The 15,141-nt window shown below is 39.6% G+C and overlaps 1 protein-coding gene across 5 annotated transcripts in view; it reads left to right on the forward strand.

Moving 5' to 3' along the window:
- The window catches only part of HDAC6 (histone deacetylase 6), a 29,123-nt gene that overhangs the window by 2,375 nt on the left and 11,607 nt on the right, over positions 1-15,141 (forward strand). For 3 of the 5 annotated variants that reach the window (XM_074101612.1, XM_074101614.1, XM_074101615.1), the window contains 9 exons: positions 1,617-1,747; positions 2,524-2,707; positions 2,895-3,097; positions 3,400-3,468; positions 4,634-4,826; positions 6,227-6,286; positions 6,601-6,794; positions 6,994-7,244; positions 9,158-9,239. In XM_074101612.1, the coding sequence (XP_073957713.1) occupies positions 1,617-1,747; positions 2,524-2,707; positions 2,895-3,097; positions 3,400-3,468; positions 4,634-4,826; positions 6,227-6,286; positions 6,601-6,794; positions 6,994-7,244; positions 9,158-9,239 (1,367 nt within the window). Of the gene's footprint in view, positions 1-12; positions 215-1,616; positions 1,748-2,523; positions 2,708-2,894; positions 3,098-3,399; positions 3,469-4,633; positions 4,827-6,226; positions 6,287-6,333; positions 6,394-6,600; positions 6,795-6,993; positions 7,245-9,157; positions 9,240-15,141 lie in introns of those variants that run through there. The other 2 variants (XM_074101616.1, XM_074101613.1) reach the window with 2 other exon arrangements.

The following is a 15,141-nucleotide window of genomic DNA, read 5'->3' on the forward strand; positions in this document are numbered from 1 at the left end:
TTTGTTAATAAAACCAGCTGATTCGTCAGCTGGGAGAGCTTTTCTTGTAATACCACCCAAAGTTTAGATTTAAAAGCAGCCGTTACGCTTCCCGTTGCGATGGTGAACTTTTCTCTAACGTTAATTTTAAATAAAAGTGAACTATGTGTTGTTGCTGCGTATATGACTCCCTGCGTGCCGTTCGTTGATCTAAAGGCTAAATGCGGCACCAGAGGTAAGAGTTTACTGTAATCGCCGAATCTAAAGACTTGCCCCTTGACTTGTTGAGACCACACTAGCGTCTTTCGAGCGTCGACGCTGGCAGCGTCCGCGCGATGTTCGAAACAAAACTTAAGCCGTGCGTAAGCCCGGCGTCCGGCAGCCGGCCAAAGCTCGCGTCGGTCGACTCGAAAGACGCGAGTGTGGGGGTCTCTTAAGATCCTGCCCCACAGCATACTAGGATCCCTCAGTATTATACTAGTTTTTAAGTTTGATGGAATTAGTATTTTTTCTTAAATTATCGTTTTTCTAGAATGTTTATTCATAATCTAATCATCATAGGTAGATGATAATAACATAATGACTGATTATGATCTTAAAAGTTGCCAAGCAGGTTAATTTTGGCATAATACCAAATAGTTTTGCTCTTATACATAATTAATGTAAAAACTGTACATTTCTTTTAAATCAAAATTTACATATATAACGATTCTTCATATTCACGATTTTTTTTATGTTCTTCTTATATTTATTATTATATTTTTGCTATTTTCACTCAGTTATTATTACACTCGGAACTTTTACGCGACAGTTAAAAAGCTAAATCATAAGGTGCTGGTGCAAAAACATAATCAAATGCGGGTAGTTCGAAAAACATGGGCGGGTAAACGAACTAAATATACCGTTTCACCTCACAACTTGTTTACTCGTGCCAAAGAATAAAGTGACGCGTTAAAGTGCTGGTAAAAAATAAAAACAAGTGCGAGTATCTACTACGAATAACTTGCACCGCTGCACAAACGATACCTACCCTACATTTCGGTCTATTCGTGGCCATGGCTACTACAATGTGGTCGAAAAGTCGAGGTATTTTTAAGCAACAAAACTATACTTATACTTATACTATTACTATTTTATGTATGTATGTATGTGAACACTTTATTGTACATAAAACACAAAAATAATACAAAAAAAGGGTACAAAGGCGAACTTATCCCTAAAAGGGTTCTTTTCAAGCTAATGCTTGAAGGGACAAAATTCAAAGCCGGGCTTAAAAAGTGACTAAGATGGGGTATTTTACAATTTAAACGAGTTCTTTAGATCATTAATTATGAATTTATGATGATATTTTGCTGTAAAAACGGTTTGTAATTCAAGATTAGACAGAGGAAGACATACTTCCATGTGACGTCATACCTCCTACCGCATAGAGAAAAGTGTTTTAGAATGAGACAGGTAGATTTTTCAAAAATCACACAAGTATTTTTTTCTTCGCTGACAATTTGTTGTATATTTATATTTTCATACATAATAAATATATAGGAACGACAAAGTAAAGAGTTTTTAAATACCGTAATGTTTTATTTAAGTCTGAATAATAACTGACGAATTAGAATTCCTTTTTTTATCGCACACAGGCGATGGAGTCCAAAACCAAAGTGAAAGGTCCGACCGGGTTCGTCACGGAGCCCCGCATGGCAGAGCATCGGTGCCTCTGGGACGACTCTTACCCTGAGTGCCCTGAAAGACTAACGAGCGTCATTAACAGGTAAACAAACTTTATTTTCATCACACTTGGTCGTAAACAGTGTCGTAACATGCAGGCTACCTTGGTTGCAACCCCCCAAACAAAACCCCCAAATAAAACCCTCGACCTTAATGTGCTTGTCGTGAAACCCGTGGTCGGTAAATGAGTCATTGTCCGTACTAATTTTCTTGTCATGAAGCTCAAGGTCGGTAAATGAGTCATTACCCGCACTAATTTTCTTGTCATGAAGCTCAAGGTCGGTAAATGAGTCATTGCCCGTACTAATTCTCTTGTCATGAAGCTCAAGGTCGGTAAATGAGTCATTGCCCGTACTAATTCTCTTGTCATGAAGCTCAAGGTCGGTAAATGAGTCATTGCCCGTACTAATTTTCTTGTCATGAAGCTCAAGGTCGGTAAATGAGTCATTACCCGCACTAATTTTCTTGTCATGAAGCTCAAGGTCGGTAAATGAGTCATTGCCCGTACTAATTCTCTTGTCATGAAGCTCAAGGTCGGTAAATGAGTCATTGCCCGTACTAATTTTCTTGTCATGAAGCTCAAGGTCGGTAAATGAGTCATTGCCCGTACTAATTTTCTTGTCATGAAGCTGAAGGTTGGTAAATGAGTCATTGCCCCTACTAATACTGCTGCGCGCTGTTGCTCCGCACTCGTCTCTGGCTTCGGCAAAAATGTTGCGAGTCCGACTGGAAAGTCCAGTCAATTGTAATGACAACAAAAAATATGGCAATATGTAAAATCAATTAAATAATATCAGTATATTTTAAATTTCATTCCAGATGCCAGGAACTAAATCTAATAGAGCAATGCAAGCAATACCCGCCGCGGGCGGCTACGAGGGACGAGCTAAACACACTCCACGCTCCCTCCGTGTTCGAGCTAATGCAAACTACCCACCTCAACACCGACGTCGAATACTTGGAGGAGGTTTCGTCGCGGTACGACGCGGTTTATATACACCCTGTAAGTAGAAAGAAAGGATTAGTCATTAACCATAGACAATGGTTATCAAGGTTTTTGTTCTCGGTTCCATTTTTTGTTATTTTTTTTTTCATTTTTTTATCAAAAGCAAAAATGTGTGGCCAATATTTTCTGATAAATAATCTAACTGACGAACTACGAGTAATTACATTTTTATCCGGTTGTTCAGAGTACCCACGATCTCGCCCTCCTCTCGGCCGGTTCTACCATCGACATGGTAGACCGCATAGTGTCGGGGGAGATCCAAAATGGCGCCGCCTTCGTCCGGCCGCCGGGGCACCACGCCATGCGGGAAGAGCCCTGCGGCTACTGCTTCTATAACAACGTCGCGCTGGCAGCGAAGCATGCCATAGAGAAGCGGGGGTTGAACAGGTGAGTTCACCACTGACAACTAGACTGGGCCAGCAGATAACTGAACATATGGAATAACACATGGGCCACTTTTTATCCTGATGTGCCCATGGGATATATGCAAAATCCCAAAATCTAAACCTCTCAAGTCTAGAAACATGAAATTTGCATGAATATTAATGAAGATCGCAATGCAATTTTTGGAAATTCACATGGAAATTTATGAATAACGTTTTAAAATTTATGTTCTAGTCTACACGAGCGAAGCCGCGGGTAGACGCTAATTAAGTAAGAGGGTTTAATTAAACTGTTTTATTTTTTAGGATATTGATTGTGGACTGGGACGTGCACCATGGACAGGCTACCCAGCAAATGTTTTACGATGACCCAAGGTTAGTAATTAAAATTATTTAAACGCTTTAACTTCTAAACCTAATCTGTACATTTATTCGGCTCGGAAACCTTTAAAAGTCCTCGCAATAAATACGCCGTGTATTTGATTCAGAAATGTTACTTTTTAGTATAATTTATATACTTATTAAAAAGTACAGTATTACCGTAAAAACCAATGCGCTGTAAAATTGAAATTATAATATATATAATATAATATTTAGGCAAAGAGTGTCTCGGACACGCCCAAAATAGGGTTCCGTAGCCATCACAAAAAAAAATAAGTAATATTTTTCTAAGGATTTCGTATTTTATACGGAATCTTCCAAGTTTAGGTATATTTTATACCTTAGGCTGCTATTTACTCTTAAACTACTAATAATTCTCAAGCAAACTTAGCCGTTATAGTTTTCCTTGAAAGTTTGATATACTTACTACCATTCTGAATTTTTCCAAAATTTTTCACCCACCGGTTTAGATTTTAGGGGGGGGGGCGCTCTATTTTAATGAAAATTTTCACTTTAAAGTTGAATATTTTACAAACAAATCACTGAATCGAAAAATCGTTTTAGCAACCCCCTAATGATTTTAAAAGACCTATCCAACGACACCCCACACTACTAGATTTTTTTCTTAATTTTTATTGTACCATTTTGTCGGCATAGTTTACATACATATTCGTGCAAAGTTACAGCTTTCTAGCATTTATAGTCTCTTAGCAAAGCCGCGGACGGACGGACGGACAGACAGACATGGCGAAACTATAAGGGTTCCATTTTTGCCATTTTGGCTCCGGAACCCTAAAAAAACACAAAAGACGTACTAAAATAATACAGAGTAATTAGGGATTTTTGGATGTTGTTGTGTTAATGGGACAGCATGTCTCCTTTTGCCACACCTATTGCTGTGAAAATTGCAATTATTTTTGTTCCTTACCTAAATGTGTGACGTAATTTATGAAAATCATTTGCAAAAGATATTTTATTTTTACCCGACTGCAAGGAGCGGTATTGTTTTTCGCGCGTGTCGTCAATTAGTTTATCAATAAAGTATTTTCTACGAAATATCCTGATCCCGTTTCTATGATATTGAAAATTGAAATGACAATGTCGGGAGTTTTCAACTTTTGTAAGTTGGTTATATTAATTTAAAAACTTGTTCCCACAGGGTGGTATACTTCTCGATCCACCGCTACGAGCACGGCGCGTTCTGGCCCAACCTCCGGCAGTCCGACTTCCACTATACAGGGTGCGGCCACGGCAGGGGGCACACTTTCAACGTGCCCCTCAATCGCACCGGGATGGGGGACGCCGATTACATCGCGATATGGACGCAGTTGCTGTTGCCTATGGCGCTGGAGGTATTTACGAGTGTTGTAGCTTTCCAATCATGGAAAAGTCTTGTCTTAATAAAAAAAAAACTATGTTGATAGTGAACTACACTAAATTACCATACTTCTCCCCTAAAGCCTAGTGTACGGTTTAATACCGCAAAGTAATTTTAGATCAGAATCGCGTCCTACATTAGTAATACGTCACGTCGCGGCGTCGACGTCAGCACTTTGCCTAAGACGGCACTAATAGTAGAGGTACGGCGAGGGTAGATAGACACGTCTAGGGGAAAATGGGTTTAATGCTCGAGTTTTACACTCTACTTTTCACTTAGATTGCGAGGAAATGAAATAGCAACAGTGGAAACAATTGTTCACTTTTTATGTACCTTTTATTTTTCGTGCATTATTATAATTTTAGTTTTATTGATTGATTTTTAGTTTTATATAAATTCAAAAATATGTAATTTTTTTTCGTTTGTGGCTGTTGACACCTGATTACCTTGGTCTTAGACGAAGATTTTACTTTATGCACTCAAGCATAATAAGTAATTTTATGTCGCCTAGATCCAGCATAAACACGAACTTTACGAGCATGTGAAGTGAAAAACTAATTTAACGCTTACTCTGTCACTCTTAAAAGAAGCGTCGAAGATACACCGTCTCGCTATACTAGCTTGTGACTTTTGATTTATAAATATCAATAAATTACTAAAGAGAGTTCATTGACATGAAACTCTGCAAACTAACACCTGAACCAAACAGTTATCCATTTCGAGTAATTTTATTTTGGGGTTAACAAATCCTAATGGACTCTCAATCCAGCGATTAAAAAAGTTTTATATTGCTACTCTGTAGTTAAATAGTTGTCATTATTTTTTCTATCCACTATATTATTGTACGCTATTTTCTGCAAATAAATGACTTATGACTTATTTACAATTTGTTTTGTGTGCCAAAGTTAATAAATAAATAAATAAATAAATTTATTCGCACTTATCTACTGTACACATGTATACGTGAAGGTACATAATTATATGGATTCTGTTTTTCTCTCGTTAAGTTCGAAATTTGTATGTTATGTATGTTTGAACTATAACAATCTTGTAGAACGTAATTAAAAATAAAAGTGGGAGTTGTGTGTAAAAACTTGACATAATTATATTTAACAATACTTGCAGTTGGGTAAAAACATAAGGATTTGTCAGTGCTGGAAAAAGAGTAATGTTAATCTTTAAAAAAAAACCTGAGCTGATATAGCTGTGTTTGTATTCTACACTAACAGGTGTAAATCACCTATATATTATATCGAGGGTTCCCTGGTGATACCCGATAAGTCGAAATAATTGACTGTTGAAAAAAGAACACTATTATGTAATTTTTTATGAATTTTGCAATCATAATTAAACGGTGTCAATTTTCTCCCCCAGTACCAACCAGAGCTGATCATAATATCAGCGGGTTACGACGCAGCGGTTGGCTGCCCAGAGGTATCTCTTTCCTTCTCATGCTACACTTGTATCTCTGTCTCTTTCAGTTCGCACCACAGCTCGTTATCGTCTCGGCTGGGTATGACGCCGCCCTGGGCGACGAAAAGGTTAGACTGGGAGGGAGTTAGGCTGTATTTGGTGTGGTAGTGAATGTTTAGCTTTGCTACACAGATCAATAGCATTACTAGCCTTCACGTTTTCGGTCTCAGAATATGAAATTGTTAGCAACCATTTTCTTTTTGCACTTAAACAATAATATTGTCGATCTTACGCCTATGCATTTTCTTTTACTCACAAACATATTCCAACAACAGGGTGAAATGGAAGTAACCCCGGCGTGCTACGCACATCTGCTCAGTATGCTGATGTCAGTCACTCCGTCGGTGTGTGTGGTGCTGGAGGGCGGCTACTGCCTGCCCTCTCTGGCGGAGGGCGCGGCTCTGACGCTGAGGACTTTGCTCGGACACCCGCCCCCAGCTTTGGAGACTACAGGAGAGCCTAGCGACTCGTAAGTAGTGTTAGTAACGGTCACGTGCAGTGACAGTATGCCACGTCAGTCAGTCCGCCGGTGTACTTACCAATTGTATTCTAATCTCGGTTTGATAATAAGTACAAGAGTACGATGGCCTCTGCATGCAAAACTAAATTTGAAGTTAAGTTAAAGTGAATTAAAACATGGGTGCTATATTTTTATTTTTTCCTTACAGTATTCGCGACACAATTCTAAACTGCATCTACACACACAAGCAACATTGGCGGTGTTATAACTACCAGCACACGTACAGCACAGACGGCATACCCAACGTGTGTGACAGAGCGAAACAGAAACACACGGTAGCCGTAAGGTGGGAGGGAGACGAGACGAGGCCCGACAGGTTCCTAACGAGAGACTGCTATCCTCTGCAGGATAATGAGACCAAGAGGAAGATTTTGGAGAGGCTCAATCATTTGCGATTGGGTAAGTTTGTTCAAGACTAGGTAATAGAACGAGGACAAAAGAAACTCTTCATATTCTCAAGGCTGAGGTCTTTGGTCGGTAACTCGGTCTATGTAGGGTGAAGCCAGACGAGCGTATTTTCGTTCGCGTAATTTCTAGGGATAGGCCAAATATTCGTTTTATATTCGGTATTCGGCAGTTTTACCGAATATTCGTATTCGACCGAATATTCGGCTAAATCACCGAATGTTCGGCAAAATGGTACTCGAACTTTTTACTGTATTGAGCCATGTATGGTACCTATTAAATGTGTTATTTTTATGAGGTACAGTGAGGCTTTATGATTTGTTGTCACTGTAGCTTTATTTCCAATAATAGCAGATTCAAAAGATGGTTATTTATTAAAAACAAAAATAAAAGAAACATTTACGGAAGGATACGGCTTCTATCCGCGCGTTTTGCTTAGGAATCAATATGCCGAATATTCGGCTCGGTAAAAGTGGACACGTTTGGTCAGCAGTGGTGTAGCGGTATAGCACGCGGTACGGAATACCGAGGACCTGGGTTCGATTCCCAGTGCTGGTCTTATTTTTCTGGTTTTTCTGTGCATCTATTTATCAGTTTGTATTTTCAATTTAGGTTTTACGGGATGACCGTAAAAGTAAAAATTTGGAATTGAAATAAAAATAAAAATACAAAAAGATTCCAAAAAACCAATCTCAACCATCTCTAGTAATTTCTGCTGCATTCGGTTTTATACATAAGTCCAGTTTGTGTCACACGATGACTCAAAATGAGTTGTACACATTGTATAAAGCGGAAATTACGCGATCGAAAATACGCGACTCTCAACACAAAACTTTGCTCGTCTAGCTCCACCCATATAGCGTGCGGTGTCTTCCCGCAGGCGGTAAAATTACTAGTGAAACTCATAATTCGATATATGGCGTGCGGTGACTCCCCGCAGGCGGATTAACGACTGGTGAAATTCGAATGCAGACCCTATGGCATGATTATGGAAATCTCCCGTACCCCGCCATGCGGGCCCTATCGATCAATGAAAACGGTTCCCCGAACGGGAGCCCTATGATATGCGTTATGGAAATCTCCCGTAACCTGCGTTAGGGCCCTATCGACCAATGAAACTGAGCCTTGGGCTTTAGTTCACTTCTCTCGCTTCTCGGATCTTCTCGCCTTGTGTTTTGTATAGTATACAGGGTGTAATCGTTAAGTGTACCCTAAAAATAAAATTTAGTGTAAAAATCTCGATCTCAAATCAATAACAATGAACTAATACAATTACTTTGCTTCACCCGCGACCTTCAAGCCCAGTTTCAATTTTTAAGGTCGCAGGCAAGCAAAGTAATTGTTTTAGTTCATGAAGTTTCGGTCAAAAAAAATATATTTTTAGGTATGGGCTTTTTTAAAAGTAGGGATGATAGTAGGTATTTAGCTAATACGGTATTTGACTATTTTGTATATGTTTTATAAATTAAAACTACACAATGCCTGTTATCGAATAGAAAAACAATTTTCAAGCTACCTTTACAAATAACAAAGTTATAAAGGTTTGAAATTCAAGATTAGACAGAGAAAGACATACTGGCATGTGACGTCACACGCCAGTACCGCCATACTTGCTGCATAGAAAAAAGCGTTTGAGAAAGAGACAGTTATATCGATTTTTCAAAAATTACTATAAATCCAATTTTCAACCGATTTAAATTTTCTCTTCGCTAAACAATATCTGTTTATCTATATTTTCATATTACTCGTAATATTAAGATATGGCAAAATCAGGAGTTGTCAAATACCGTATTGGTTACCGAGGAGAATGCTTTCAAATATTTTTTTTTTTGCTTTTATTCAATTCTATTATAAAATATTCATTTAGCTTTTATGATAAAAAATACTAAACTGGATTTTTTTTCTAGTTACGGATCTAACGATACCGCAGCATGCAGTGTGTTACATTTTCGACCAAGCGATGTTAAAACACAAGAACATTTGCGAACCGTACGTACTTATACTTACTACACAACATACATAATCGTCGCTTCGGAGGTAAAGATACTAAAGCGACATTTGACCAACTTTACAGGAGAGCGATTTAAAGTTTTTTTTTGACGAAAAAAATTCATAACTCGTTTATTTGTGAACACATTCTAGAATTTCTAAGACTGTATGAAAGAAAATTCAGCATACTATGAACTGAAATCTATAATATTGACCTAAGTACAATAGTTCAGGAGATAGGTGGCGCTTTAGTCATTCGTCTTCAACTTTTTGAGACAACGCAATAAGGTAAAAGGACTAAACGTAAGAATTGGTGTAATATATCATAATTTCAGATGACTAACGGGATATTTATTCTAGTTTTTTTATCTTCAATTTACTTAATGGCGTTAATCAACTTCTTATCAAACTGTGTTTAATTCTTATTCACCAATAATCAAACTATTTTACAACTGCATAATGCTTAAGCAACCTATTAAATGATAATCATAAAACATTACAAATACTTAATAGACTTGCAAGTTAAATGTTTGAAATACAAGATACAAATTTTCAGATTGCTTTAACGAATGATCACTAATGGACCGTCTGTGTAGGGCTACTACGAAACTCGAAACTCGAAGTTCGTATCGTACCGTCCCTCTCACACTCGTATTAAATAGTATAAGTGTCAGAGGGACCGCACGACACGAACATCGAGTTTCGAGTTTCGTAGTTAGCCCTGCTGACTTTAATCAATATTACTAAATTCAAAGGAAACACAGGAAATCGTATAAACCTTTAAGTTTTATTTGACATTGGTTTTTGTTATTGTCTTATCTGCCTATCGTCGACTATTGGGGGATAAAGCTGTTCGCGTCCGTGGGCTTTAGCTCTAGTTACCCACACGTGTCCCCTAGGTAGCGCCAAATGAACAACCTCATTCTGGTGGTAGGCTTCGGCCGCGGTTTGTCACCACCCACCTAACTAAGTTATGCTGCCAAACGGTCTTGGGTCTTGGCCGTGTTCCAGCATAAAGTTAGGAGTAGCCATGTGGAGGGACGGGTCTGGGCAGGTACTTGCGTGCAAACCGGTTTCGGTGCCGTCAATTTGCTGCACCGAGTGCCTGATCGTGAAGGGTAGCTGAATTCGAAGCACGGTGCTCCGCTGGCCAACCGCAGTTAGTAGGGGGCCCAAGTAGAGGTTTCGCCAACTTTGAAAGGCTGCCCCGCTAACTTGCGAAAAATCCCGAAGATGTGCTGTAGTGCCGGTTGGCGACCGGAGAGAGGACCCGAAAGCCGTCTTTGGGGCATTCGGGCGTCCCCGCAGTCACCGACCAGGCTCCTTGTATTGTGGCTCACTTTCGTGTGCTGCTGGGTGAGCAGCACTGTGTCTGTTCAACTGCCGTCTTTTCTAACCTATTCACTTTTGTCTTTCTCATCTCCTTCTTCTTTTCTTCTGGTAAAATTACTGGCACGTGAGGTATCCCATCTTAGGCCTCTAGGTTGACAACGCGTCTGCAATACCCCTGGTGTTGACCAGACCAGGATACCCAGACGCAGATAAAATGTCCCTTAGACACGGCGTACTTGTACTACCCACACTACTCAGGGTACAGCCTGGAGCATACTTTTAAGCCACGTGCTGGGGTCTGCTTGTACGTTTGTGATGACATCTGTACTCAGCGTCTCCGCAACCTTGAGGATCCTAGCTTTTCCATTCTTTGGCTACTGATGGACACTGGTGTTGAACAAACGTTTTACACTCTGATCTATCGGTCGCACAGCGGTGACTTGGAGACGACCAGGGTCTTTGATCACCTCAGTGTTACGGCACAGCGTGTGGTTCAGCAACGGTATCCGCGTGCGTAGTTGGTTTTCTTGGGGGACTTTAATGCTCACCGCGAGGACTGGTTGTTCCCGTACCAAGTCATGGACCATGCAGGAGGAGAAGCGCGCCAGTTTGCGCTTTCGCTAGATCTCACCCAGCTGGTTAAGCAACCGACTCGCATACCGGATATGTTGCCTTGCACACGCCTAATTGCTTGGACCTTCTGCTGACGACTGATCCAGACAGGTACAATGTGTCGGTGTCTTCTCCTCTGGGTACTTCTGACCATTGTCTGGTAAAATTTGTGTCGCAGTACTCTCCTCCCGATTGCTCAATCGGTACTCGGCGAGAATGGCGATAGAAGTAAGATTACTATATATAGATTGGGATGAGATGCGTCATTTCTTTGCTTCCTATCCATGACAGAAAACTTGCTTTTCCAGTGACGATTCGTCGAGCTGCGCAGAAGCTGTTACCGATGCGTTGCGTCAGAGTATGGAATATTTTATTCCTTTCTCTGACGTATACTGGTGGCAAATCTCGCCCATGGTTTAACGCTGAGTGCGCTCAAGCTGAAGCTATTAAGCACTCTACTTGCTTACTTACTCATAGCTCCGGACCAAATGTACACATTAAGAAACAGCTCTTCAACAAAGCTACCATGTCCTGCAAAAAGGTCATACGGAAAGCGCGATTCCTCCATGTTGGTTGTATCGGTGCCAAATTTACTTCCTGCCCCTCTGAGAGTAAAGAAAAAGAAAAAAAAGAAAGAAAATACATTCCTTAAGCGTTTTCGTCCTTAACCAAATCGGTGGAGTCCAATTTCTGTCGTTCGTCACTGTTACCACTGCTGAAGTCGGATAAGTCGCTTGCTCACACTGCAGCGGAGAAGGCAAACCTGTTCGCGTCTTGATGATGATAGTGCAGCGCCTCCATACATTCTTCACTTTGGTACGTTTAAGCAGGAGGTCAAAATACACCAAATGGAGGTTTTAAGAACGCTGCGTTCTCTGGACGTGAATAAAACCTAGAATTGTTTTAAAGACCTGTGCTCCGGAACTGTCTCCGGTTTTGACACGTCTGTTCAGGCTCTCCCTCAAGATGGGAAAGGTCCCGGTATCGTGGAAGATTGCTAATGTGCAGCCAGTACCTACCCAAAAAGGGCAGTCGTGCCAACCCGTCGAACTATCGGCCTATCGCAATCACCTCCATACTATGTAAGGTAAAGGAGCGTGTATTGAATGCTAAGTTCCTGGTAGGTATATCTAGAAGGTAACGATCTCCTCAGTGACCGCCAATACGGGTTCCGCAGAAATCGGTCCACTGGGGACCTTCTGGTATATGCTAGTCACATTTGGGGTGAACCTGTTGAGAAGCATGGCGAAGCTCTTGCTGTGTCTCTTTTCCAAGGCATTCGATAGGGTCTGGTACAGAGGCCTACTTAGTAGGATTCCTCCTGTCCTATGCTCATGGATCTCTGATTTCCTGCGGAATCGATCTATTCGAGTCGTCATTGACGGATGCTCATCTGATCTCATGGCAATCAATGCCGGGGTGCCTAAGGGATCGGTCCTATCTGCAACTCTATTATTGCTGCACATAAACGATTTACTCATACCCGATGTCTTTGGGTACGAAGATGACGCACAATTGCAGAGAGGTACCTTACTAAAGGCCGGGCCAGCGATGATAAGATCGGGCACTCAGGAAGGTTATGGTACAGCGGACGAATTCGACCTCAGAGGCCATGTCCGACTGGGGTTTGGCCAACTTGGTCCAGTTCAGTGCTGCCAAGATACAGGCGTGTCTGTTAACCGCTAAGCGGAGACCGTTCACTTCATATTTCTAGCCTCAACTTAGGTACGGCTATTGAGTCCAGAGCGAAAACAGCTGCTAAAAAACTTAGTGTCCTATATAAGGTGAAATGATATTTCACACCAGAGCAGCTTTTTACTCTTTACAAAACGCAGGTAAGGTCGTGTATGGAATACTGCTGTCGCCTTTGGGACGGTTCCGCCAAGTTCCTATCAGTTAGCCGCGTTGGATTCGGTGGAGCGCCGGGCCCGAAGACTTTTCGGTGACAGTCCGCTGATTGGGAACAGGCTACGTAGCCTCAAAAACCGTCGTAGAGTTGCTTGTCTGTCTGTTTTTTTTTAATAAAGTACTTAAGTTGCATGTTATCTCATGTTTTATTTCAAATGAGATCACAGCAGATTTGTTTCGATAATAAACAGTATGCATGCAATTTACAAACAACCAAAGCAGTCATATAGCTTTGGCAAGTTATAAATTTGATATTTTCACTTTCCGGGTTCGCATTTTTGGAAAGAGATATGTTTATCTGATTCCATTTGGATCTGAAATTCAAGTGTTTTAATTAATCAAAGTTGCCATTCAATAACATAATTTGAGTCTTTATATATAGTAAAGACTAGATGTTTAGAACAGCTAGATGTCAATTCATCATATTTCTATATCAGACCCTATTTCCGATACATAGAAGTCTCGCAATAAGGTTACCTTTTTATCATGTTCCTTCGTACCTAACTCTAATAACAGTCAATAGAGTTAGTGCCCATAATCATAATAATTATTCGTTTACAAACTAACGTTTCATAATCACAATCAATTATTTCAGGTTTTGTTGCCAACACGCTCTATTATTGTGTTGATATAAAAGACGCGCATACCTTTACCTATCCTTGGTAAAGTGATTGTAACTTAAGTTCCTAAGATTAAAGTCCAGATTAATTTGGCATAATCTACAATTCGTATGAAAATATCGTGGGTACTTTTACTAACTGACTAATTAATATAATTGATTTTTCGTAAAAGAAAAATACCTAAACACTTCTTTTTTGACAATAAAATATGAGATTATTGACTTACGGGACCAAAGATAATCCTTTAATATTATGTTTTTTTACTAATTTAAATATTTTCTTTCTTTTGCTATGTTGTAATACACCACAAATTCTGTTAACTGTTTTGTACTAAATACTCAAACGACTTAAATATATTCTTATCATTTTAACCAAAATACTAAACGCATCCAAAACTTCAGAATAGACTGGAACAATTTACTAAAGCGACGAAGAATCAAATTTCTTGATATGCACAGAGTACTAAAACGCCAAATGTATTTAAAGGTGAAAAATTACAAATTACTTAACAATATAAAAGTTTAGAAACTAAAACAGGTAAAAGCACTAAAGAGAAAATACTCAATTTAAGCGTCGGTTTAGTAAGAAGTGTCCCAAATTTCACTGATTTTTCAGGGACTAAAGCGCCAAAAAAGTCCTCTGATCGTCCCGAAACCCAGATAGATCGATGCAGAAAAATTCGCTGATTCCGGTGGTATATATAACTCAATTTGGCCCAAAGTGTCGCTTTAGTATCTTTACCTCCGAAGCGACGATATAGTTAAATATTTTTAAGGCGTTGCGTAAATAATTTTTAACGTGTCGCGGAGTCTCTGGTTAAATATTCATTTTTAGTATTATTATTTAATTTATTCATCATCATCATCATCATCATCCCAGCCTATATACGTCCCACTGCAGGGCACAGGCCTCCCCTCAGAATGAGAGGGTTTGGGTATTTAATTTATTATTATTACTTAATTTATAATGAGGGGGGGGGGCAGGTGAGACGAGCATGCAAGTCATCTGACGGGTGGATGGCATCACACCCCGTTATCAGTGTTGCAGAATCATTGAAAACGCTAGGCATGGCACTGCACATATTTTTTTAACATGTGCCTAGATATATATATAATTGGATGCACCTTTTTTAAATTTTTATTATTTAAGTTTTAAAACAAAATAAAACCTCTTTTCAGCAAGTAATTAAAAGAGGTTCTATTCTTTTTTTAAACTCCATAATAGGAGGTTGCATAATTTATTTGTCAATATTAATTAATGTCGTATATGATTCGTTCGCTTAGTATTCAGTTAAAATCATGATTTTCCTTAATAATGATCACGCTGAATTTTCCCAGTTTAAAAGATAGCTGATGGCGAAATTAGAAGGAAACTTAATAATTTATTCAGACAACTAATGAAAGTATACAAATATGTTATTTTACCTGTGA

Source organism: Choristoneura fumiferana, chromosome 18 (genome assembly GCF_025370935.1).
Source record: "Choristoneura fumiferana chromosome 18, NRCan_CFum_1, whole genome shotgun sequence".
Taxonomy (NCBI): Eukaryota; Metazoa; Arthropoda; class Insecta; order Lepidoptera; family Tortricidae; genus Choristoneura; species Choristoneura fumiferana.